The 27,578-nt window shown below is 42.7% G+C and overlaps 1 protein-coding gene across 4 annotated transcripts; it reads left to right on the forward strand.

Annotated features, from left to right (window-relative positions):
* On the forward strand, positions 1 to 27,578 carry LOC111973181 (homeobox protein Meis2-like). Of its 4 annotated transcripts, none has more exons than XM_070446466.1 (13): positions 1 to 67; positions 3,827 to 4,056; positions 4,449 to 4,590; positions 4,845 to 4,895; positions 5,461 to 5,511; positions 5,731 to 5,877; positions 12,524 to 12,638; positions 18,144 to 18,283; positions 22,387 to 22,463; positions 23,935 to 23,993; positions 25,103 to 25,192; positions 25,349 to 25,449; positions 26,521 to 27,578. In XM_070446466.1, the coding sequence occupies exons 1-12, from the start codon at positions 65 to 67 to the stop codon at positions 25,405 to 25,407; spliced, it is 1,164 nt and encodes a 387-aa protein (XP_070302567.1). In that variant the 5' UTR covers positions 1 to 64; the 3' UTR covers positions 25,408 to 25,449; positions 26,521 to 27,578. The 4 variants fall into 4 exon arrangements, with proteins under 4 accessions (XP_070302567.1, XP_023856217.1, XP_023856218.1 ...); XM_024000449.2 differs by lacking the exon at positions 1 to 67 and adding an exon at positions 2,832 to 3,471; XM_024000450.2 differs by lacking the exons at positions 1 to 67; positions 26,521 to 27,578 and adding exons at positions 2,832 to 3,471; positions 25,675 to 26,514.

The following is a 27,578-nucleotide window of genomic DNA, read 5'->3' on the forward strand; positions in this document are numbered from 1 at the left end:
GTGGTGGGTCGTGGTCCTGCTTTCTGCATGGTGGAAGGTTGGAGGATGCTCAGACACGAGGAAGATGGTAATTTATTACATTTAAGACAGGCATGACACCCTGAATCAGCCTGCGTTCAGATCACTGGCCGGGCGAGAGAGTGGGAGGGGGAGGTGGGGAGGTAAACACAAAGGAGGAGAAATGGGGAGCAGAGGAAATGGAGGAGAGTAGTAGGAAATAACGTGAGATGGGAGAATTTAGCCCCAGGCATGGTGAATGTTTTGCTTATTTCTGTAGTTAAGCTATTTATAATTCAAATGTATGCCTTTGGTAATTCACCAGCATAGAATATCAAAGGTCAGTGTGTAAGATTTTTTTAACACAGAAAAAAATAATAAATGAAATGTATTTTTGGCCGAAAAGAAATGACCACCTGATTATGAGTATTTATTGTTCCGCCTCACAGTGTTTGTAATGATGAAGATAAAAGTGAGTCGTTTATTTTTCATTTTATTTCAATTTATATGAGCTTATCTCAAAGTAGCTTGTCAATTTCAATCAAAGTTAAGGTAACATTGTGCATGATTAATTATATAAAGAGAATGGTTTGCTTGGTAGTCTGTATTTTTTCAATAAGGTGATGGATAATATTAATTACACATAACATGTTGTTATAGACCTATATAAACGTGTTTTTTTAAACAATTTTAAAACAAAATATTGTTCAAACCTCAAAGGTTGGGAGGCTAATTTCCTCAAGCCGCTAAATGGCAATGGAATTCAGTAACTTCGTAACCATTTCAGATCCAATTGGTTTCATAAGGTGTCATCTTCAGAAGTTAGGGCAGGTATATCAGTGATGTCACTCCTATTATTCTCTAACATCACAGAGAGATTGGAGTAGCCTACAGAAGAGTCAGATCGTTTGTCATACTAGGCCTTGAGTTGGTAGCCATAGGACTAACCTACAGATCTTCAGACAGCTATGAGCACTCAGGCTTACATTTTTAAAGTTGAGGGTCTGATATCATATGTCAGCGAAGTGAGGTAATGTTCTTGCTGACCCGAACCAATTGTTTTGGTTGGCTAGGTAGGCTATACTTACACGAACAGGAGTGCTGAGAGGGGACAGATTTACCAAGATCCGAAGTTGTATTTTTGTATTCCGCGTATGAACCGTTTTAAACAAACATTCGAAAAAATGTGGTCATTGCCAAGCTGCTGTTGTTTTAAACATTGGAATCGAACATATTCCTGTCTCCATAAGCTTCAGGGGAGGAACAAAATGCGTTAGGCCATATTATGTCATTATGTCGAGTTTGTTTAACTCCAATGGACTTTATGTACATGTCATTTCTTTAATTTCATTGGAAAAAAAATATAGGTCTGTTCTTTATTGCAATCTTATAATAAAGCGAGTATTTATATTTTGTTATTTGGGTTTGTATATACTGTTTTTGCATGCATTTTTTAAATTCTGAAGTAAATGATTGACTAACACAAAATGCACATTTAATTTCCAGTAATTTTAAACCTATTTCCAATATCAACATCTATTATCATTACTTTTCCTGTTCTTCAAAAACGTTCATTATTTCCTCTCTGCAGTCAAGTAAAAAAAGTATTATGAGATATGCCTATTATTAGCCATATAAAAGGAACTATCTTCCTAGTATGTAAATAATAGTTTATAATTATGTATAGATGCATTTCATAACTGCCCATAACTGCCCATGTCCAAATTATTTTTACTTGGACTAAACCTTACCTTAAAATCAGGATGTTTCATAACGTATTTCAAACATTTCTCACAACAAAATGATAAGGCAATCTATCTGTATCTGTCCAGTATCTCTCTGTAAACCAGACAAATGATGTGTTTTACGGGTATGCACGCATCTCAAGATTGTGGCCCATACATTCCTTGAAGCGCATGTTGTTGGTCCGTCCAGAAGGAAAGTTTTGGTCGAAAAAAACATTTTTTTGCTACCCTCTTTCATTTTTTTCATTTTCTATACTACCAAAATATGTTATTTCGCTTGCTTCACACGGAACCCCTAAAGGTTCTATATATAGAGCCCCAATGAACCATTTTTTCTAACAGTATATGGTGTCCATTTCAAGGAAGTGAACGCCGAGAGACTGGGATAATTCGAGCCAACACGCCTACAGCATTCCCACATTCTCAGACACAATACGCTGACCACTCTATACAGTGTCTGTTCGTGTAAACTATGTTAACTGCATCGTTATACAAACCATGCGCTCGACCAACAGGCCTACTTCAAGGCACCCCGATCTGTCATATAGACCAAAATATGTGCCCAAAATATTTTTAATATAGGCCAAATGTATGCCATATCAAAAATATGACTGAGTGACCAATGTCAAGGCTGCTTAGTGAGGGCTATTCGCGCAGAAATTCAACTCCTGTTTTGTGCCTATCCATAGCCTATGCTATGCATGGTGTACGCCTATGATTTTACCTGGATCATTACCACAGAAAGGGGGAAATAATTGTCATTTTTACCATACTCCAAACCCTTAGGGTTATCATTCTCATCTATTCTCAAGACTGCACTTCTCCCATCTCAAGGCTTTTGCGCCAGGCACCTTGCGTTAAAAGCATCAGACAGTTGGGCAAGTTAGGCCATTTAAAAACAAATAAATGCAGTTTTCTTGACGGTAACGTTCAAGGGGAATAGTTAAAGTGTTGAATTGCCATCTACCAAATTCCTTTCTTGGTGACTGTTATTTTGCGTCACCCTCTGCTTTATCCAATGCAAACAACATTCGCTGGCTTGTCACAGGCATTGCTCCAATCCCCCTTTATTTAGCAGTATGGGACTGGTTGCACCCTCCCTCTTTCCGGGTTCCGTCATCACCTTCTCCCGCTGATCAGTGGAGCCAGTCTATCCTATAAGCGCGCTCACAGCCAACCTGCTAACATTCGCTGACACCTTCACGTTTCAGAGCCGGAGGAAATGGCCACGAGGACCGACGCATCGATATAGTCTTTCTTATTAGATTTCATTCAAAAGCTGTGCGTTGGAGGAATAGATTGCCTTCTGGAACTAATAATCTCTGTACAGCGTATTTAGATTACCTTGACAACCGGTCTCAGTGATTGACAGCAGGACCGATACATGCGAGTTGTTGATGCGCTTAAAAAACTTTTAACCGAAGGTTCTAGTTGGTCTTATCCGTTATGGTGATTTTTCCATTTAGGCTATTGCAATATTTGTTTTCTTGTTGAATAAATACACATCTTCACCTTGCTGCGGGTTTCTTCTTTATTGCCACTGCGGATTACAATTCTCAACTGGATGTAAAAGGCATCAACTTGATACACCACCTTCTCTGCGGACTCACAGTACCTGACCACCTTCTCTGCGGACTCACAGTACCTGACCACCTTCTCTGCGGACTGACACATTCCCTGTTTCTTACCTGTTTATCTCCAAGACAGGCGCATGTCGATGGCGCAAAGGGTAGGCCTTAGTGCAGTTGCAATGTATCATTACTTAGTTGACTTTAAACTTCTGCCTCATGTTGATCGAACCTAATTTAGTCATAAGTAATCTGGACAGGCAGAGAACATCTCAACTCTCCACATACAAGTAGCCTACAAGTTGAGCTTTTCTCAGCAGTCTGCACCCTGCATTAGACTAGTTGTTCTGTTTTCCATCCATGGGAAATTTGATTAAATTAATGTTCACTGTCATTCTCATGAGTAAAGGCTTGTGTTTGGGGGGATGTCTGTAGCCTACGATAAATCCGTGATAGAAGCATACCAACAGACAGTCCACGAGTTTCTCACATGTAACTCTGTCTTTCTCCATCCAGTACGATGAACTGTCCCACTATGGTGTTGGGATGGACGGAGTTGGACTCCCGGCGTCCATGTATGGAGACCCGCATGCTCCCCGGCCGCTTCCCCAAGTCCACCACCTGAACCATGGTCCGACTGCACATCCAATCCAGCACTATGGATCCCACGCACCCCACAACATCATGCCCAGCATGGGCAGCGTGGTGAACGACGCATTAAAAAGAGACAAAGATCAAATCTATGGGTGCGCATCAGAAATATTCCATATTTGTGTCTGCTAGGTTTTCTTATTCTTGTTAGACCTATACTCATAACATTTATAAGTGAATAGGGTATTTATCGACATTTAGAGAAATTAGAACCAAATCCTAACTTGACATAGGCTACGTGCGTAAATCGAGTTTATGTCAATGCCACATTTTGCAAATAATGTGTTTTACGGGTATGCACGTATCTCAAGATTGTGGCCCTTATTCTGAGTGGAGACACTTCACATTTATCAGCTATGCTAGGTTAAAAACAAATACAAGACACGGATCATGAAACCTTAAATACAATACAGTCCACTTAAACAAAACGTTTATTTAACATTACGGGTCTAATTGACGTTAATGTTTTGTCTGCATCATGTTGCAGTCACCCGTTGTTCCCTCTGCTCGCCTTGGTGTTTGAGAAGTGTGAGTTGGCGACCTGCACGCCCAGGGAGCCTGGAGTAGCGGGCGGCGATGTCTGCTCCTCAGACTCCTTCAACGAAGACATCGCTGTCTTTGCAAAACAGGTACTTGTGGTTTATGATAAGCCCTTTTTTATGACCTAAAATATAGATAACGATAGGAATAGGGGATTGTATAGCCTGCTTTAGCCATTATTTGTGCTTTTAAACGTTAATAATATTTACCTTTTTTATGTTTGATAATTGATGGACGGATGGATGGATTGATTGATTGCTTGCCTGTTTGATTGATAGATTGATGGACTATCTGATTGATTGCGGTATGCAGACAATAGACTAATATGATGCTTTCTCTATAGATACGTGCAGAAAAACCGTTATTTTCATCGAATCAAGAGGTGGACAATTTGGTAAGCCAGTTAACTTACATGTCCACTTTTTACGCATCAATTGCGCAGCTGGATAAATCGTGTCATATTGTCTTGTTTCACTTTGTTTAAATACAACACGAAAATTCAGAACGTTCCATTGAAGGAGCAACAGGAAACGCAGACGAGTCGTGGTCAAAGGCCTATTTTGCTCCTCTGCAGCGGGTAGCCGCGGAGGTCCTTGCCTTGGGCATCCCAAAAGCAGGGACTGTCTAGGAACCATTGCTCTGCTAAAGCATCTATTTGATTAAGAAAATGCATTGTTTTAAGTCTTGTAACATACTGTAACATATGGCTACTTTACTGTATAGGCCTACAGTGTGCATTCATTAATGTATGGTGTTATTACATAGGACTAGTTACTATTCATTAAATGTATGGTGTTATTACATAGGCCTAGTTGCTATTCATTAATGTATGGTGTTATTACATAGGACTAGTTACATCATAAATGTATGGTGTTATTACATAGGCCTAGTTACTGTTCATTTGAGGCAAACATGTCAGCATGACTAAATCCTACATTTTATATGTTCTTTTTTTCCAGATGATCCAAGCTATTCAAGTATTACGATTTCATCTTTTAGAATTAGAGAAGGTAAATTATGTTTTATTGTAAACCTATATTTAATGCTTTAACTCTTTGCTTTTTTGTATTTTATATATATTTTTTGTATGAACGTTATACAATCACTCATAACAGCATAGATTTAACTTCTTGAAGTGTAATATTTTACTCTAACACACATAGTCCTACACATGGCTGTGGCACCGAGATCTTGCAAGGGTGCTGCTAACACCGATTTTCATTGAATAGGTGCACGAGCTCTGCGACAACTTCTGCCATCGGTATATCAGTTGTTTGAAAGGCAAAATGCCCATCGACTTGGTCATAGACGATCGAGATGGCTGCAAATCTGACTTAGATGACCTGACGGGATCTTCCACAAATCTAGCAGATCACGTGAGTGTCTAGGCTTCGAAATTACGTATTGGAGCTAATTTTTGCAAGGGGTGCTGCCAATAGCATGGTGTTCAGAATGTACAAAACTATAATTTCAAGATCATGGGCAATTTAGCATAATTGTGAGTCAGTTGAATATATAACAAATTTAATCGACAGTTTTTAAAATAAACGGTCTCACATTGAATTTACTGGTTACTATTAAACAATTATTGTATTAATAACCTATCAACAAAAAAGTAATTCAATGCACCTACATGTCTGCAAAAAAGAGTGCTAAGGGTGATGTGTACTGAGGGAAGTTTCGTAGAGCTCCCATGTCTTCTTAAAAAGAGGAGGAATGAGAGAGGGAATTGTTCCCCTTTATCAGCTCTATTGTATAAATCATCTATTTTATAGGTTGATGATGATGATGATGAGGATGATGATGGTGATGATGAGGATGATGATGATGATGGTGATGATGATGAGGAAGATGAGGATGATGATGGCGATGATGATGAGGGATGTGATTTTGATGATGTGGTGATGATGATGATGGATAGAGGGATGATGGATGATGATGATGATTGGATGATGATGATGATGATTTGATTTTGATGATGGGTGGTGATGATTGTGGTGATGAGGATGATGATGATGAAGATGATGATAATGATGATGGTGGTTGTGATGAGGATGATGGTGGTGATGATGATGATGGTGATATGATGATGATGAGGATGATGATTTTGATGATGGTTGGGATGATGATGATGATGATGATGAGTGAAGAGGATGAGAGTGTGATGAGGATGATGGTGGTGATATGATGATGAGGATGATGGTGGTGATGTGATGATGATGAGGATTATGGTGATGATGATGAAGATGATGATTTTGATGATGATGATGATGAGGATGATGAGATGATGAGGATGATGATGATGAAGATGATGATCATGATGATGGTGGGTGGATGATGAGGAGATGAGTGTTGATGATGGTGGTGATGATGATGATGAGGATGATGATGAAGATGATGAGGGTGATGATTGTTGATGATGGTGGTGATTTGATGATGATGATGATGATGATGGCGATGATGATGATGAGGTTGATGATGTTGATGATGGTGTTGATGATGATGATGATGGTGGTGGTGATGATGAGGATGGTGGTGGTGATGATGATGATGATGAGGATGATGATGATGGTGGTGATGATGATGATGACGAAGATGATGATGGTGGTGATGATGATGGTGGTGGTGGTGATGCTGATGGTGGTGATGATGATTATTGGGTCTGCATGATGAAGAGTACAGCTGGATGTGTCCTGTTGGGTCTTTCCCCTCTCCCTCCCCTCTTAGAGGGCTATGAGGACTAGTGTTTGATTTTACACTTGAATGCTAAACCAATTGGATTACTATTGTCGGTAAAGAGGAGGGTCTTTGTCAATCCATGGGCCTATAGGGTGCCCCTACACGGGCTCTTTCTCCTCCCACAAGTCGATTCTGATATCATGGTTCCTTAATAACGTTACGGTACTGGAGCAATGGCATGAATTTAGTGTTGGGGAGATTCCTCATATTAGATTGCTGTCCTGTATACTAAGTAGTTTTATCCGAAGTAAACCACTTTTGACTATCGGAAAAAAATGGTGTCTACTGTCCACATCTAATTTCATTGTATTCACATTGTTAGATGATGTTGCATTTTTTTTAATTCAGTGGTTGTAGACACAAACACACTTTGTATGTATGTGCGTGTTGTGAACATTGTTCAAGGTTCACTTATCTGACAGGACATTCTGCTGCTGGCTGTCTTGTGATCCAGTTCACCTTTTGTCCAATGTATTATGTATAGGCTGAACTTCTCTGGGTGTTAGGCCACATGCAGAACAGTGTATGTGAACGTATTCCTAATATAATAATAATGTATGCCATTTAGCAGACAGTTTTATCCAAGGAGGCATACAGTCACGTTTCATACATTTTACGTATCGTTGGTCCCGGGATTCAAACCCACAATCCTGGTGTTGCAAGCGTTCTATGCTCTACCATCTGAGCCATACAGGGCCACATGGCCTTCAGCATAATGTATGGGCTGTAGTCCTCTGGGTGGCACAGGCGGCTGGTGGCACCTTAATTGGGGAGGGAGGGCTCATAGTAATTGAAGGAACCAAATTAATGGAATGGTATCAAACACATCAAACACGTGGTTTCTATGTTAATACCACTCCATTCTCTCCATTCCGACTATTATTATGAGCCGTCCTCCTCTCACCAGCCTCCTGTGGTGTAAGGACACATGCAATGCACACGCAGAACGGTGTATGTGAATGCCAACCACTCTGTATCTTGGGCCTGGTTCATGTTTGAGAAGAACAACATCTATTTGTGTAGCTGTGTTGATTAGTGGTTGTGAAGGCAACTTTAGCGTCCATTTCCAGTCTTTCACATTTGCGTTATTTCAGAAACAATTATCTGAATTGTGAGACTAAAAGAAACTTGTGAGACTAAAAGCAACTATCTCAAGGCCATCAGACTGTTAAATAGCCACCACTAGCACATTAGAGGCTGCTGCCTAGATACATAGACTTGAAATCACTGGCCACTTTAATAAATGGAACACTAGTCACTTTAATAATGTTTACATATGTAAATACTGTATTCTATTCTATTCTACTGTATCTTAGTCTATGCCACTCTGAGATTGGCAGAGTCAGGGTTTAGACCTGAGCCAACTCCCCGTGCTTACCGTGGGGAGCGTGTGACTGGTCAGGCACAGTGTTATGCAGTGATGCGTCTCTTCGGTCCAGGATATCCTGCGCCAGCTCTACTACGCACGGTATCCCCAGTTCGCCAGCACAGCCCAGTGCGGCCTGTTCCAGCTCCCCGCACTTACCGTGCTACAGKGGGGATTCAGCCAGGACGCGTTGTGCCAGCTCTGCGCTCCAGACCTCCAGTGCGCCTCCACGGCCCAGCATATCCTGCGCCGGCTCTATGCACTATGCCTCCAGTGCRCCKTCATAGCCCAGTGCGTCCCGTGCCAGCTCTCCACACTCACCGAGCTGGAGTGGGTATCCAGCCAGGACGTGTTGTGGCAGCTCACCGCACCAGGCTTCCAGTACGTCTGCTCAGTCCGGTGAGACCTGTTCCGGCTCCACGTACGAAGCCTCCAGTGATGATCCATGGCCCGGAGCCTGTAGTGATGATCCATGGCCCGGAGACTCCAGTGATGATCCATGGCCCGACGCCTCCAGTGATGATCCATGGCCCAAAGCCTCCAGTGATGATCCATGGCACGAAGCCTCCAGTGATGATCCATGGCCCGGAGCCTGCAGTGATGATCCATGGCACGGAGCCTGCAGTGATGATCCATGGCACAGAGCCCGCGGTGATGATCCATGGCACGAAGCCTCCAGTGATGATCCATGGCACGAAGCCTCCTGTGATGATCCATGGCACGAAGGGTTCCCAGTCCAGGGGGGGTACAGTCACGCCCTGACCTTAGAGATCCTTATTTATTCTCTATGTTTGGTTAGGTCAGGGTTTGACTCACGTGGGATAATCTATGTTTTCTATTTCTTTGTTGTTTTTGCCTAGTGTGGTTCCCAATCAGAGGCAGCTGTCTATCGTTGTCTCTGATTGGGGATCAAATATAAGTTATCATTATCATTGTTGTTTTCCGTTTAGTATCTGTGCCTGACGGAACTGTTCGCTTTTGTTTTTTTATTCGTTATTTTTGTTTGAGTGATTCTTGACATTAAAGATCATGAACACTTTCCACGCTGCACTTTGGTCCACCCTTTCTTTACGACGGCGAGCGTTACATCGTCCATATACATTACCGGTCAAAAGTTTTAGAACATCTACTCATTCAGGGGTTTTTCTTTATTTTTACTATTTTCTACATTGTAGAATAATAGTGAAGACATCAAAACTATGAACTAACACATATGGAATCATGTAGTAAACAAAAAAGTGTTAACCAAATCAAAATATATTTTATATTTGAGATTCTTCAAATTGCCTTGATAACAGCTTTGCACACTCTTGGCATTCTCTCAACCAGGTTCACCTGAAATGCTTTTCCAACAGTCTTGAAGGAGTTCCCACATATGTTGAGCACTTGTTGGCTGCTTTTCCTTCACTCTGCGGTCTGACTCATCCCGAATCATCTCAATTTGGTTGAGGTCGGGGGATTGTGGAGGCCAGGTCATCTGATACAGCACTCCATCACTCTCCTTCTTGGTAAAAGAGCTCTTACTCAACCTGGAGGTGTGTTGGGTCATTGTCCTGTTGAAAAACAAATGATAGTCCCACTAAGCGCAAACCTGATGGGATGGCATATCGCTGCAGAATGCTGTGGTAGCCATGCTGGTTAAGTGTGCCTTGAATTCTAAATAAGCTGCCATTTCTGAGAGCCAGTTTCGTCATAGCGCTTGATGGTTTTGCGACTGCATTTGAAGAAACGTTCATTGTTCTTGAAATGTTCCGTATTGACTGACCTTCATGTCTTAAAGTAATGATGTACTGTCGTTTCTTTTTGCTTATTTGAGCTGTTCTTGAGATAATATGGGCTTGGTCTTTTACCAAATAGAGCTGTCTTCTGTATACCAACCCCCTACCTTGTCACAACACAACTGATTGGCTCAAACGCATTTCGAAATAAAGAAATTCCACACATTAACTTTTAAGAAGTCACTCCTGTTAATTGAAATGAAGCTGGTTGAGAGAATTCCAAGAGTGTGCAAAGCTGTCATCAAGGCAAAAGGTGGCTATTTGAAGAATCTCAAATATAAAATATTTTTGGATTTGTTTAACACTTTTTTGGTTACTAGATGATTCCATATGTGTTATGTCATAGTTTTGATGTCTTCACTATTATCCTACAATGTAGAAAATAGTAAAAATAAAGAAAAACCCTTGAATGAGTATGTGTTCTAAAACTTTTGACCGGTAGTGTAAATATATTCTTAATTTCATTCCTTTACTTAGATTTGTGTGTATTGTTGTGAAATTGTTCGATATTACTTGTTAGATATTACTGCACTGTTGGAGCTAGAAACACACGCATTTCGCTACACCTGCAATAACATCTGCTAAACGCGTGTATGTGATCAAATAAAATGTGATTTGATTTGATTTAGTTTACGTGTGAGAAGTTCATGACAAATCTTCGGGAGTTTAGAACTCTGTTCACTCTACCAGTTCTATTTCTACAGGGACGGCAGCTAAACCTCACAATGAGGGAGAGTACTACACAGTATGTTGGTTCTCTTTGTTGCACACCAACTCTGCCTCTTTTTTGGAAACGTTTGAGGGAGTCCACAACCCAGCCTATATCCAAGAGAGAGCAGCTCAATATTCGTGTTGATATCACAAACTTGCAGAGTAAGAAGAAAAAAAATGTGTGATTGAAGATCAGTTGAAATCAGTTATGATGTCATAATTTATGATCTATTTGTATTATCTTAACTTCTCTGCCTTTATGGATCTCAGTTTGGAAGATACATTTTAAAGAAGGATAGACCGCACTGTATGTGTAATTAATGTAATCTTAACAGCTGGGGTGTGAGTGAGTAAAGAACCCCCTTCATTAGCTTGATAAACGTGGAAACACATGGCACTTTGAATGGGGACGCCACACAAACAGCTTTCTAATTACTGTGTGTTGGGATGGAAAAGGGGGCCTGCTCGTCGAACTCGATGAGAGGCCTCATTCACACTGCGCTGCCATTGTTGCAGTGATTATTCTTGTCGTTGGCTGAGCTCTTCATCTGAGCACCATCCGGCGAACAGCTGACGCCAAGAGGCTGAAGAGGTTGCTCTGCTGTTTGGCCCTCAGCTTTAGACTGTCTAAGTACCCTGGTCCCTGTGCATATATGGCCCAATAAATAGGTGTTCGGAGAGACCACTGGGCTTCAGAATCAGTCAAGACACCGGAGAATAGAGGAAAGGAAGAAGTGTTGCTGGAGCTCTGGTGCTGATTGCTTTGGCTCTACAGTATTAGCTAGTGTAGCTGAATATCAGCTTTAAAGTTTTATTTTATATTTTATTTTGCCGCCGTCTCAGTCTCAGGGAAAATGGTAATTTACATTGTTGGATTATTGGATTATGGATCTTTTGGACAGGTTCTATATTCTTATTGACGACATGGTCATATTGTGCGCTGTGGTAAATTGGCTGGGTTTGTGTGTGTTTGAGTGTGTATGTTTGAGTGTGTGTTAGGGAGTTACATTGATTTAAAGTTACGGCATACTGTATCCACTGTTTTCTAATGTGATCTCTCTCTCTCTCATTCTATCTATCTATCTATCTATCTATCTATCTATCTATCTATCTATCTATCTATCTATCTATCTATCTATCTATCTATCTATCTATCTATCTATCTATCACTATCTATTCTACTATCTATCTATCTCTCTCTCTCTCTCTCTCTCTCTCTCTCTCTCTCTCTCTCTCTCTCTCCTCTCTCTCTCTCTCTCTCTCTCTCTCTCTCTCTCTCTCTCTCTCTCTCTCCTCTCTCTCTCTCTCTCTCTCTCTCGCTCTCTCTCGCTCTCTCTCATTCTCGCTCTCCCTCTCTTTCTCTCCCTCCTCTGCTGTTGTGCTGCGTCGGACGGGGGATATGTTGATGACCCTCTCTGTGGACCCCAGAACCCGGCGTCCTGGAGAGACCTGGATGACGCCCACTCCACGCCCTCCGTGGGCACCCCGGGGCCCTCCAGCGGGGGCCACGTCTCCCAGAGTGGGGACAACAGCAGCGAACTCGGTAAGAGAACCACAGCTTCTCTTTAGACTCAATACCATATCAAAGGTTAACCTCAGTGCTGACCTCATACAAAGGCAGTGGTTTTTTCTCTACTTGTGAGCTGTAGATGAAACTTAGCCTCTCCAGAGATCATAATGATAAGCAGTTATTGTTTCTCCATCCTTATCATTCAGATAATGTTGAGATAAGAGGTTGTTGTTGTATCAACAGCTAGTTTGTTGGGTTTTGATGGTGACTTTGTAGTTTTATCACTTATCCAGGTCAGATGATAAAGTTCAAAAGTTGAATCTGATATGATGAGGGTAATTATTGCCAATTACTGGTTTTGCATGACTGTGGCCAGTATTGCTGTTTAATAGCCTACTTGGCTTTCTGTCCGCGTGCCGGCTGTTCATTTAGCCTGTGATGAGCTCATTGGAGGCTATAAGGGTTTTATTACTTGTTTTTGTTTTTCTCTCCTATGGCCACAGTAAAAATAGAATAGACTTTAAAGCAACTTACCACCCTCTGCCCATCAGGCATCAATAGCAGGGCATTGAGCTAAACAATGGCAGGATGTTTTGCAAGACAAGAGCAATTCAGAGGATGAAAGGACAGTCAGAAACAAAGATTAAGTTTATTCCTCCTGATTTTACCACAGTTTCTTCAGTTATCCTAACTATCTGAAAAACATGTTCAACGAATTTCACTTAGCCTAGTATCCATGTCATGTTTAATGTCATTGTATGCCCTAACACAGTAAAACTGACTATGTGAATTGTATTGTCAGCAAAGAGAGGGGAAGAGGATGGTGTGAATGGCTTTTTCCTTGGTTCCTCTGGAGTTGTTTATTTTTTTTAAACAAAAGCGAGGGGACACCCAAAGTCCATGTCTCCCTGCCCTTTTGACCTGGGTAGAGAATGCATAGAGGCTGGGGAAGCACAATAACCCCTGCCGTGGAGCTGGGAAAGACAGAGCCACTATGTATGGAGGAACAAAGGGGAGAAAAAGCCCCAGAATGATCAGAGTCCCAGTCATAGTCACTGGTAGCAGGATCTGATGCTTCCCTGCCTACCTGCTGCTCCTCCTAATCCTCCTGGGGACTCTGCTATTTTTTCATCCCTTGTTTTCATCCCTTGTTTCAATCCCTTTTCTCATTCAAGGGGATGAAGAAAGCAAACACTTTTAACATAGGACGGGACCTGGGGGCCAAAGCGGGGCCTTTACGTCAGTAGTGCAGGCCTGGCTAGGAGATTACTGATGCTCTTCAAAGTACCTACTATGAGGGAGCTCCTATTGTCCTAATGGACATTAGTCATGGTTGTGTGGGCCAATGATAAAAGCCTTAAAAGGGTTAACCTACAGTCTTATCTAATGGGGGAGAATTGTGGTTAGTATGGTTGGTATCAACCACAGGTAGTTGATATGTGGTTGGTTGGTTGGTGGTGTTGTTATGGCTTAGTGGCTATGTTAGCCATGTGGCTAACCGCTAACCCATTGGCTTATGCAGTCTTTGGTTGTTTTCTTGTAAGCTGTGTGATATGCAGAGGGGAATGTCTTTGATTCCACCTCCCCCGGAGTGACTCTCAGATAGATGGGGCACAGGGACAGTTCTAAAAGGGATGAGCTATCCTAGGAATGTTTTTTGGGGGCGGGGCTTGGAATGTCCATCATAAAAAAAGGAAAGGGAACCAAGGGGAACTAGCTGCTGTGAAGCCGCTGTACACTAGCGTTTACGAAGAGGGGAATGCAGAGCGGGAAGAAACAGGATGCAGTCAGTGCATCTTTTTGTCTCCTCCGGATGGATACCACCGAAAATGGAATCCAGAACTGCTGGTGGTGACATACCAATGACACTCTAGGCTAATGTCCCCATATAACCTGTGACAAGATGCTCTCACAAATAACAAGGGAGAGAGGCACAAGAACTAAAAGTGTTCATCTTCATCCAGGCCTTACCGATCACCACTCCAAATCAATAGGATAAAGGCCACTGGGAGGAACGATTCTAGATCTATTCATCAACATCAATATAGGATTCCCAGTGTCTTGGAAAGCTTCCAGACAACAGCTCCCATTTAGCAGTGTGCATCATGGGTAATAACAGGAGGGGCTGAGAAGTGTCATTGGTGATGGATCAGGTCCAGGTGAGCTCATTAGGCAAGCTGCATTGGGTTCCCATCACTGATGCAGGCCGGAATACAGCAATCAGTTCTGTTAGCTAATAGCCAACCCTGCACTTTGTCGGATATGGACATGTCATCATGTGGATTCTCTTGCCTCATCTAGTTGTCCCAGTTTATACCTAACTGTAGGAGCACTGGTCTCTGATGTTGTTGATGAGAGAGAGGAAGAGAAAGGGAGAGAGAGGAGAGACAGAGAGGAAGAGAGAGGGAGAGAGAGAAGGAGAGACAGAGAGAGGAAGGTAGAGGGAGAGAGAAGGAGAGACTGAGAGGGGAGAGAGTAGGGTGTTGGGGGTTGGAAGCCAGCCAAGGATGCCTCTCTTCTTCATATCTTAGGGTGCTGTTTTCCCTAAAGCGCCCGAGGCAGTACTCCCGCCTTCCCCACGGCAGCAGCCCCCCCCCCCCGTGTCATGAGTGCAGACACTGGGGCAGGCACGCAGGGGGGGAGGGAGGAAGGGAGCGGGGCAGGCAAGCAGGGAGGGAGCGGGGTAGGCAGGCAGGCGAGGAGCTAGGCCACGGGAGGAGCGTTCCACGGGTACGATTTTGAGAGTAGTGCACTGTCACACTGCTTAGATTGGCTGAGTTGCCAGGGAACAGTCAGAAGCGATTAGCGTAGCAGAGGATCTGCCCTGCGGCCGTCCCTCTCTGGAGCAGGAAAAAAGAGAGGGCTGGGGGGAGAGGAGGAGGGGGGCCAGGAGGGGTTGACGCTCCTTAGATATAATTAGGCCGTGCTGGTGACTTCCTATTTTTCATTCTTTCCCTCATTCTCTCTTCCATTGTTTTCAGTTATTTGGTACAGAAACAGATACATAACTAATTTAAAATGACCAACATGGATTTTTGTCATTTTGATCACCCACACCAGCCCAAATGTTAAGTCATTGATAGGTATCGTTTTTTATTGATTATTTCACCACCCAAGGCATTGCTGAACAAAATGTCTCTCCTAGCCTGTGAGACAGGATATTAACTGTCCTCTCTGAAACGACAGATCTCTTCAGCACCATCCTCCAAGACCTCTCTTCCCACATCAAACCTCCTCATTTTTGTCAGTCATAAGACCAAAAGCCTAGAAAAGAAACCTGTTATAAAAGCTTGTTATAACATCTATGAACAGAGAGGATAAGGAATAGAGGACACAAAAAGTAAAGCATCACATAAGCAAAGGAGACAGTGGCCAAACAACCTGCCCTGTCCTTGACTTGGACTACACCATCCGTCAGAACACCACCACCCCCATCCCCATCCCCAACCCAACACACCCCTCCCCTCCCACCCCACTCAGTTCAAGTCATCCTTTTTAATGTCAATATTCATTAGCTGAAATATTTATGCATGATTATGGGCGCATATATTGAAGCCCCTTTGATTGATGCATCCCCAAAAACAAAAAGACATGCCAGTGCAAATCTTATGAAAAGTAGGGTTCCAGTCCCGCCTCCGGGGAGGAGTCTCTCAGATGCATTATTCACATCCCCTGCAGGCAGGCTTTCAAGGCATCTCTGCCCCGAGGGCAAGAAAAATAACTACCACTGTTAAAAGAAAATCATCTCGGCTGATGCACAATTAATGGCGGAGAGGGAGAAGGAAAGAGACAGAGAGAGAGAGAAAGAGAGGGAGAGAGAGTGCACAGAAGGTTCTGTGATGGAGAGCAATGGGGAGCGAGGGCAGGGGCGGAAGCCGCGGAAATCTCAGTTTATAAGGGAGCCTTCTAGCCTTGATCCGTGAGAAGGTTCCCATTGAAACAATAATGGCAGTAGGAGAGAGAGGCTGTGTGTGTTGTGTGGCTGTGTGTGTGTGGTGTGGCTGTGTGGGTGTATTGTGTGGCTGTGTGTATGTGTTGTATGGCTCTGTGTGTGTGTTGTATGGCTCTGTGTGTGTGTGTGTGCGTTGCAGTGTGAATCAGACAATCCAACACAGACAGACTGGAGGTGGGGGGGGGGGGGGGTAGGGGTAGGGTAGGTCACTGAACACTTGGGGGGCTTGAGGGGGAATGACCACAACCCCCCCAGCCCCATAACACCCCCCTCCATCCACCCAAACATCCTTAGCACACATAGACAAAAGGAGCGCCCTGCTTTCAACTTCACAGGTGAGGGGATTTGTTATGTTATTGTGATGTCATACCTTAACTATGAGGTCACAATTGTTATTTTTGTTAATGTGACATTTTTCCCTTTTTTTTTACAACTAAACCATTTGTCTTTATCAAATGGTGGAATATCTATACTGGGCAAAAATATAAACAAAATATTTAAAGTGTTGGTCCCGTGTTTCATGAGCTGAAATAAAAGCTCCCAGAAAATGTCCATATGCACAATAATTTTATTTTTCACAAATTTTGTGCATAAATTTGTTTACATCCATCTTAGTGAGCATTTCTCCTTTGCCAAGAGAATCCATCCACCTGACAGGTGTGGCATATAAAGACGCTGATTAAACAGCATGATCATTACACAGGTGCACCTTGTGCTGTGGACAATAAAAGTCCACTCTAAAATATGCAGTTTTGTCACACAACACAATGTCACACATGTCTCAAGTTTTGAGGGAGCGTGCAATTGGCATGCTGACTACTGGAATGTCCACCAGAGCTGTTGCCAGAGAATTGCAATTTTTTTTACCAGAAGCCGCCTCCAACGTCGTTTTAGAGAATTTGGCAGTACGTCCAACCAGCCTGCCAACCACAGACCATGTGTAACCACGCAAGCCAAGGACCTCCATATCCGGCTTCCTCTCTTGTCTGAGATCAGCCACTAGGACAGCTGATGAAACTGAGGAGTATTTCTGTCTGCAATAAAGCCCTTTTGTGGGGAAAAATGTATTCTGATTGGCTGGGCTTGGCTCCCCAGTGGATAAATAAAAATGCTGCTGCCTGCGCATTGTGTCTGGCCACGGCTCTTACTTCATGTCAAGCCTGCAACCTGGCTCTAACAGTCATTACTTCATGTGAAACTTACAGCCTGGCTCTAACAGTCATTACTTCATGTGAAACTTACAGCCTGGCTCTAACAGTCAGTACTTCCTGTGAAACTTACAGCCTGGCTCTAACAGTCAGTACTTCATGTCAATCGTGCTACTCAGATTGAATGAATAGCTCATAATTTTTTATTGAGCTGTGTCACTACAGTGTATGCCCCTCTACATTATCCAAAACTGTAGCAGAATGTGGATGAGGTCGTGCAAATGTGGAAGATGTGGAATGTTCTGTTGCTATGCTGTTGCTTTGCCCTAGACCTCTGCTACCCTTTCAGTTGTGTGTTTCTGGCCAATGGAGGTGATGTGTCTACGTTAAAGACATCTCCTAACATATCCCTTGTGGCTACTTTTTCTCTTGTTTTAGGAGATGGCCTCGACAACAGTCTGGCGTCGCCGGGCACAGGAGACGAGGATGACCTGGACAAGAAGAGACAGAAGAAGAGAGGTATCTTCCCCAAAGTGGCCACCAATATAATGCGAGCGTGGCTCTTCCAGCACCTCACGGTAAGACAGCAGGCCCGACCTGGCCCTAGCTCCAGCCCTAACCAGACTCCACTACTGGGATGGTTCTCAACCTTTTTTGCTTACTGTTACCCCAAACACATCTTGTTCTGCCCAAAGTACACCCTCTTGTGCAACTGGTCATGACTATCATGCATTTAACCATGAGGCCCATGTTTTGTAGACATCTTCTGAATCTTCCCCGGTTCCCCATGTGGGTATGCCAAGTACTCCTTGGGGTAATAGTAATTACTGCATTCAACACTCAGTCATGTCACAACACAGGGGCATTGGTCTGTGACATTGTAGTGCTTCGCCGAATGATTTTCCCTGTGATTTTATATTTGTAAAAAAACAGTAATTGTGGCTGAAGAGAACAGTGGGCTGTATAATAGACAAGTGGTGTATGTTGTCTAACTGCAGTCTCTCCATTATACAACACTTGTTGGGAATGATGCCACTATACTGAGCGTCTGGACTTTGTTTTACAAAAACAGAATAGACTACTTTCCCAGAATGCAACTCCTCTGTTCAGGCTCAGAAGGACTATCTGACATTCCAACGACTTCCAACCAATCCCCCGAGAGGAGAGTTTCACCTTTTATCTCCAGACCCAATAGACAGCGCCGCAGTCTCTGACTCCTCCTCCTTCTCCTCTGGTTTTCTACTTTTCTCCTCTCCACTCGTAGATGTTTTCAAAGCTCCTTATTTGTTTTCTGGGTGAAAACCTGTCACACATCTCCTGTACCGGAAGTAAGAACCTTTAGATTGGACAGATAAAAAATAAGAAGGAAAGGAAGGCTAATTGAATCATCCCCTCTCTGTTCCCTGTCTCTTTTCAGCCTCACTGGTTAAGCACAAGTGTTTGTCATGGAAGGATGTGGCTCGTAAACACGGTGTAAGGGGGACTTTGGCCCCTCGATGTCCTCTGAATGGTCCCATTGCAATACCCAGGCGATCAGACATTCATCGGGCCACAGAGGGTGAAGGAGACGGATTATGTTTTGTCCTGACTTTACCGTTGAGGCTGGGGTCTGAGAAGGGGAGAGAGGGTCTTTCTCTAGATAGTCTTAGCCTTCAGCTGTTGTGCTCCTGTTCTGATGAGGAGCTCTAAAGATCCTCCTCTACAAAGGTACAGATAAAGCAGCAATGGAAGATTTAGATTCATTCTAGGATTCATTATTGGCCTATTAGCATGGTCATACAGTAACTGTTGGTTTTAGACCTCCACCTACATGCTGATTGAGACAGATCTTTGTGAAGCTCTCTTTTTAACGCTAATGTATTGAATTAGTTACAACAAACATACATTGCATTTTGCAAAAACACAGCTATGAAAGGGTGCTCTTGATCAACCTTGAGGCCCTATTGGAACTCAGAGGAATAAGTCTTGTTCAACCTTGAGGCCCTATTGGAACTCAAAGGAATAAGTCTTGTTCAACCTTGAGGCCCTATTGGCGAACTCAAGGAATAAGTCTTGTTCAACCTTGAGGCCTATTGGAACTCAGAGGAATAAGTCTGTGTTCAACCTTGAGGCTCTATTGGAGCTCAAAGGAATAAGTCTTGTTTAACCTTGAGGCCCTATTGGAGCTCAGAGGAATAAGTCTTGTTCAACCTTGAGGCCCTATTGGAGCTCAGAGGAATAGTGCTGTCAACCTTGAGGCCCTATTGGAGCTCAGAGAATAAGTCTTGTTCAACCTTGAGCCCTATTGGAGCCAGAGGAATAAGTCTTGTTCAACCTTGAGGCCTATTGGAGCCCAGAGGAATAAGTCTTGTTCAACCTTGAGGCCCTATTGGAGCTCAGAGGAATAAGTCTTGTTCAACCTTGAGGCCCTATTGGAGCCAGAGGAATAAGTCTTGTTCAACCTTGAGGCTCTATTGGAGCCCAGAGGAATAAGTCTTGTTCAACCTTGAGGCCCTATTGGAGCTCAGAGGAATAGTCTTGTTCAACCTTGAGGCCCTATTGGAGCCCAGAGGAATAAGTCTTGTTCAACCTTGAGCTCTATTGGAGCCCAGAGGAATAAGTCTTGTTCAACCTTGAGGCCTATTGGAGCCCAGAGGAATAGTCTTGTTCAACCTTGAGGCCCTATTGGAGCCCAGAGGAATAAGTCTTTAACCTGAGGCCCTATTGGAGCTCAGAGGAAAAAGTCTTGTTCAACCTTGAGGCCCTATTGGAGCCCAGAGAATAAGTCTTGTTCAACCTTGAGGCCCTATTGGAGCCCAGAGGAATAAGTCTTGTTCAACCTTGAGCCCTATTGGAGCTCAGAGGAATAAGTCTTGTTCAACCTTGAGGCCCTATTGGAGCTCAGAGAATAAGTCTTGTTCAACCTTGAGGCCCTATTGGAGCCCAGAGGAATAAGTCTTGTTCAACCTTGAGGCTCTATTGGAGCCCAGAGGAATAAGTCTTGTTCAACCTTGAGGCCCTATTGAGCTCAGAGGAATAAGTCTTGTTCAACCTTGAGGCCCTATTGGAGCTCAGAGGAATAAGTCTTTTCAACCTTGAGGCCCTATTGGAAGCCCAGAGGAATAAGTCTTGTTTCAACCTTGAGGCCTATTGGAGCTCAGAGAATAAGTCTTGTTCAACCTTGAGGCCCTATCATGGAGCTCAAATGCGTAGTTCTCTGAGCTTATGCGATAAGTGAAAGATCTTGAATATACGAACCTTGAGGCCCATGAATTCTAGAGGGAGAATGTTTTACTAGCTCAAGGAAGTAGTACCTGGATAGTAACACTTGTACTCTATTGGTTAACTCGGAGAGAGATGCCAATGCTTGTTCTAACCTTGAGATGCTATTGGACTTTCTAGGGTGATTAAGGTCTTGTTACCACTAGCTTCAATGCAGGTGTAGACCATGAGCGAAATACGCATACTGCTCTCGATGAGGTTTGAGACATTCGGGAGATGAGCCATGTCGGACAACACTTAATTGAACTGTTGCATAGCACCATTGAGTGTCAGCAAGTCTATTTAGAAATCAGACAACGATTTTCATTGCTGGTAGGGAGTGAGCTACTGAGCCGATCCGTGTATAGGATTTCATGACTAGCACAAGCTATTGAGTCACATTGACGATTGTGGCAATTAATGCTGGTCAACATGGGTTATGTTATGTGTGTGTGTGTGTGTGTGTGCTGTGTGTGTGTGTGTTGTGCGCGCGCGTGCTGCGTGCGTCGGCTGTGTGTGTGTGACTGTAGTGTTATAGTGGTGTGTGTTTGTGTGTAGTGTGTGTGTGGGTGTGTGTGTGTGTGTGTGTGTGCTGTGTGTGTGTGTGGTGGTGCGTGTGGTGTGTGTGTGTGTGTGTGTGGTGTGTGTGTGTGTTGTGTGGTGTGTGTGTGTTGTGTGTGTGTGTGTGTGTGTGTGTGTGTGTGTTGTGTGTGTGTTGGTTTGTGTGATGTGGTGTGTGTGTGTGTGGTGTGTGTGTGTGTGTGTTGTGACTGTGTGTGTGTGACTGAAAGACCTGTTTAAAAATGAAGTTGATTCGAGCTCATTCCTCACCCGGTGACCACAGGAGGTGGCTGCAGCCCTGACAGCGCCCACCACCCTGTACCCTGCGAATGGGTAAACTCTGTCTGCAATCTGCCGCCCTCCTCCCTCTGTCACACCGCCAGCAGAGAGGCAGGGGACAGGGAGACAGGGAGACAGGGAGACAGGGGGACAGGGGCCCTATTCAGGCCCTAACAAAGGTCTCCATTGTGTTCCTTTGTATCGCATTTGATCATTTGTCAAATCATGTCAAATAATGTCAAACAATGCCACACGCTTTGAGCCCAAAGTGTTCAGGGGCCAATCAGTGGTCAGTCTTGGTTGTGCTTATGCTAACTAGAGAGATTGACTTGTGTGTATATTAGCCAAGGGTCACTGTGGATGTGAGTCTATCACTGGGCTTAATTACATTTCCTGAGTTTGACTTTCCCTTAGGTTGTGAATGGAAAGCCCCTGGTCGTATGCGAGGTGTGTTTCTGTCTAACCTTAACCCTAACCCTAACCCCTGGTCGTATGTGACGTGTGTTTCTGTCTAGACATGATCGTTTGTAAATTAATGCAAGCTGGGTGTTTTCTTTTTTTTACTGAAGATGTAGTTTTTTCTGTCCTCTGTGTACCACAGCACCCCTACCCTTCAGAGGAACAGAAGAAGCAGCTAGCACAGGACACAGGCCTCACCATCCTGCAAGTGAACAACTGGTGAGTAGCTAACACCCAAGGCCCCACGCTAAGCCTAACCCTAACGCTAACCCTAAAGCTAACCCTAAAGCTAACCCTAACGCTAACCCTAACGCTAACCCTAAAGCTAACCCTAACGCTAACCCTAAAGCTAATGCTAACCCTAAAGCTAACGCTAACCCTAAAGCTAACGCTAACCCTAACGCTAACGCTAACCCTAAACCTAACCCTTGTGCTTCATTCTCTCCTTTATTCCTTTCCTTCTTTCCTTCGTACCTCCTCCCAGGACTGGCTCATAGGCTCCTATCTAAATCTATGCTACAGCCATGTTTTTGGCGAAGCGTGCACATTCTATGGGAACTAAAATGGAAGTGTTATTAAGCATACTCAATCTATCTTCACTGTCTGGGAAACATTAACAGGGAGATGTACACCCCCTCTCGTCCCCTTACAATCCCTCAGCCTCATTTTACATGTATGACATGATGGATTAAAGCATATTTAAGGCCCGGCAACCTGGCCCCTTTGTAGATGGCTTATCCCATTTTGGGAAGGGGGGCGGGGTCCAATGTAATGATCACAGAGGAAAGAGGAACAGATCCAGGGAGGTTTGGGATTTGGTTTCGAGATTGCACTTCTGGTGTGTTATCTAAAAGGTATCACTTTACTTTGAGTTTACACAGGGTCAGGTTTGGAATAAATGATTTGACTTTGGCTTCTCGCGATTAATCCTCCCCCATCCCAGAATCAATATTGGGTTCTCAACACACCTAATTACATGGACGTGCACCTCTAATCCCGAGGAGTTAAGAATTCTATTAGTTGTATTAATGTATCTACTTCAATACACTTATCAAAGCAGGCGAATGCTTTGCTTACCTATCTGTCCAGTCCTGCTGGGTCCTGTTGGGTCCTGTTGGATACAGTGGTACGTCTCTGACCGAAATTGGCCAAACGTTTAGCCTTATTACAGCCTGAGGCTGAAAGGGCTAAACCCAAATCAATAGATCTGGTAAGCTATGTGGCTGTCTCCTAATACCCCAGATCATGTCAATAAGAATTAGACCGATTATAAACCTAATCCCTGAAGACACGAGACATTGGAATACTAGTAAAACTGGTGCAGAAAATTGTCATATTCTGTTTGATTGCTGAATGTTTTGATTGTGTATGATTATCTTAAAGAACTCCACCCAAAAAACGGTATATTTTTATTTGTTTCATTACTCCATTATTGATATAGTCCCAAAATGTTTTGCGTGTCAACAATGAAGTTTTCAAGATATGTAACTTTCAAAATACAGAAATCTGGCCCATATGATGCATCATATGATGGACAGATGGGATTAATGAAACAAAGACAAATAGATAGTTTTTGGGGTGGAGTTTTCCTTTAAGCAGACCAGGAAGATGAATGTAAAGGAGATCAAAAGCCAAGGAGAAGCTTCATGTACTGGTTTGAATTCTCTCTCCCTTCTCTCTTCCTCTCCAGGTTCATCAACGCCAGGAGGAGAATAGTACAGCCTATGATTGACCAGTCTAACAGATCAGGTAAACCACCATTTCAATTGGTTCAAATCAATAACATACAATGGCTTTGTTTCTCAGTCATGTTTTAAATTGTACTATACTGTTTGATTTTGTAATGTAGATGAGGATGTTTTGAACGCCACTTTTATTCTTATGCTTTATCTCTTCTGTCTTTTGGCTTCGACACATACTGACCAATAGAAATATAATTATAATCTAGTATTATAGCTCTATACTGACCAATAGAATATAATTATAATCTAGTATTATAGCTCTATACTTGACCAATAGAAATATAATTACAATCCAGTATTTAGCTCTATACTGACCAATAGAATATAATTACAATCTAGTATTATAGCTCTATACTGACCAATAGAAATATAATTCAATCTAGTATTTATAGCTCTATACTGACCAATAAAATATATATTACAATCTAGTATTATAGCTCTATACTGACCAATATAAATTATAATTATAATGTAGTATTATAGCTATATACTGACCAATAGAAATATAATTATAATCTAGTATTATAGCTCTAATACTGACCAATAGAAATATAATTATAATCTAGTATTATAGCTCTAATTGACCAATAGAAATATAATTATAATCTAGTATTATAGCTCTATACTGACCAATAGAAATATAATTGTAATCTAGTATTGTAGCTCTATACTGACCAATAGAATATTAATTACAATCCAGTATTGTAGCTCTATACTGACCAATAGAAATATAATTACAATCTAGTATTTATAGCTCTATACTCGATACAATGACCATAGAAATATAATTACAATCTAGTATTATAGCTCTATACTGACCAATAAAAATATAATTACAATCGAGTATTATAGCTCTATACTGACCAATAGAAATATAATTACAATCTAGTATTATAGCTCTATACTGACCCTTAGAAATATAATTACAATCTAGTATTATAACTCTATACTTACCCGTAGAAATAGAATTACAATATGGTATTATATCTCTATACTGACCAATATAAATAGAATTACAGTCTAGTATTATATCTCTATACGGACCAATAGAAATAGAATTATAATCTAGTAGTATACAGTATACTGACCCATGTCTTGTTAATGTTACATCCACAGTGGGCCAGGGGACGGCATACAGCCCTGACGGGCAACCAATGGGAGGCTTTGTACTCGACGGACAGCAACACCTGGGGATTCGGCCTGGCGGTAAATAAGCGCCCTGTTATCTGTCCCTTTCTACCAATGTAGCCTAAAATCTGTTTATGTTCTGTTTGTCTATTCATGGGTTATTATTGTATATTGTCATATGAACCTGTGATTGCACCATGTAATTAGTTCCCCTCTCTGTCACTCATTCTGCAGGACCAATGGGTGGAATGGGAATGAATATGGGGATGGATGGTCAGTGGCACTACATGTAAACCCTGTCCAACCGAGGCAAGCCTGAAGAAGAAGATGGAGAAGTAAGCACAGCCTCATTCTCACTCCCCTGTTACATTTTTCACCCACAAGCCCCCCTCCTCCATTGTTCCTCTATTCCTCTCCATCACTCCATCTATCTCTCTACATTGCTCACCCTCTCTCCCTCATCTGCTCCCCTTCTCACCCCCTCCTCCATTGTTCCTCTATCCCTCTCCATTCCTTTTTATCAATTTTTCTTTCCTTTCCATCCTCCTCTCCTTCTCCAGGGCTCAATCTGATTAAGAATGTGGGGTTCTGGACTCCCTCGGTCCCCCTCCAGCCCTATCAGCTCTCTGGGCCCTGCTGACAGTTCACAAATCAAGACGTATTGCCTGCCGGAGGCACTGGAGCTCACCAGTTTTTATTTAACACCCACACTCCACTGCTCAATGAGCCACGCTATAATGACACTTACCTTGATTAATTGAGCTCTTTATATGTAAATAGAGAGCCCCGTGTTCGCCTCAATCTTCACCGGGTGCCAGTTCCGCCAACACAGCCCCTTTTCCCTTCCCGACATTTCCCTGATTTTGCTAATCAAGTCCAAAGAGCACGAGGGTGATAGCAGCGAGGGTGCAGCGCCAACATTTAGAATACAGTCCACATAGAGATATCTTATTCACTCAAGCTGAAAAATAATATCATTTTGAGACTATTTCATCCAATCATTTCTCATTGAATGATCATTGACCGGTTACTGTAATGCCGTAATACAGGAAGGAGGCTGCTCTCCTCCCTTAATTTAATCTGTGGCAAGACCATATGCTGATTGTGACGGCTGTAAATTTACCCAGGGTTCCATGTGGGGTTGTTTTGCAGTAAAATGCACTTATTCCATGCATGCATCCATGCATATTGGAGTCAGAGCCATAATATTTGTCTATTAAAAGATCCCTTAAGAATTACACCACTGCACCAGCAATGTCCAAATGTATGTACAAGCTGTAAAACCTATGTCTGACTCAGTCATGTGTAGCATTTTCTTTACCTTATAAGATTTTGGTTCTGTATTTGCAGTGTGTTGGGGTATGTTTGTATAAGAGACTGACCCAGGCTCCTTCTTCGTGTTACAGGCCTCCATGGTTTGCTCAGGGAAAATCCTGCCGCTTGGTCCAATGAGCGCGTGACTCCGCCCCAGTCACACCTGTACCTGTCATCTGACTACGCCCACCTCACCTCCCCACTCGAGCATAGAGGACCACACCCACATCTGCACAAACGCCGCCCACATTGACCTTTAATAACCCCACGCCTGGAGGAAGACGAGGATCTACTAATAAACAACAACAAAAACAACAACATTTGCAGACAACAACAATCTTCCAAAACAAAAAAAGACTTCTGTATGAACAACGGAAGTTAAAATGACCTCAACAACATTTTGACACATTTTTTTGTTTTCTTTTTTAAATTATTTATTTATTTTTCTACAATGGTGGACCATAGGGACAAGAACTTTTTAGTCTTTGCCCGAGATATATTGACACAGCCCGCAAACACACACACTAACACACATTCCCTCTCTCTCTCACACACACACACTCAAACAAATACACACACTTCATCTTATGATCACACCATTTGAAAACAACCACTGTGGAATATCTAAAAAGATTATGAAGAGTTTTAATAACTGTTGTGGTGTATAGACTTGTCCTTTTTCATTTGACTGTTTTATTCATGTTTGAGCTTTGTGATCATTAGTTTATGGAGTGAGAGTTTATCACTAATCCCACCCCTATGTGCTGTGGAACAGAGAGAAAGAGAGAAAGAGAGATTGCCTCAGAGTCCGCAGCCTGGAGCTTGTCTCCGATACTGCAGACGGCAGCTCCATCCAGCTCCCAACAAAAAACCAAGCCCTCTTTTTATTTGTTTTCTGAATGTGGCCCAGTTGCTTTTATTGCCCATGCACTGAATTCATTTCATATATTTTGTATTATTCTGTTTTGATTTGGATTAGTCTGTGTTGTCCTGAAATCAGACTAAAGAGCTGATGGATTGACGTCATACTGGTAAGGTGGATCTTGGACGACTTCCATTTAGATCATGTTACAATAGTTTTATAGCACACAGGAAGAAGGAAAGGGTTTCTGCACTAAAGACCAAAATAAAAACTAATTTTAAAACTTGA

This window comes from Salvelinus sp. IW2-2015, linkage group LG14 (genome assembly GCF_002910315.2).
Source record: "Salvelinus sp. IW2-2015 linkage group LG14, ASM291031v2, whole genome shotgun sequence".
Taxonomy (NCBI): Eukaryota; Metazoa; Chordata; class Actinopteri; order Salmoniformes; family Salmonidae; genus Salvelinus; species Salvelinus sp. IW2-2015.

Coding starts and splice junctions, on each gene's coding strand:
- LOC111973181 (XM_024000449.2), top strand. Junction 5,512..5,730: donor ATCTTTTAGAATTAGAGAAG/GTAAATTATGTT, acceptor TTCATTGAATAG/GTGCACGAGCTCTGCGACAA. Junction 25,193..25,348: donor CCTGGGGATTCGGCCTGGCG/GTAAATAAGCGC, acceptor CTCATTCTGCAG/GACCAATGGGTGGAATGGGA.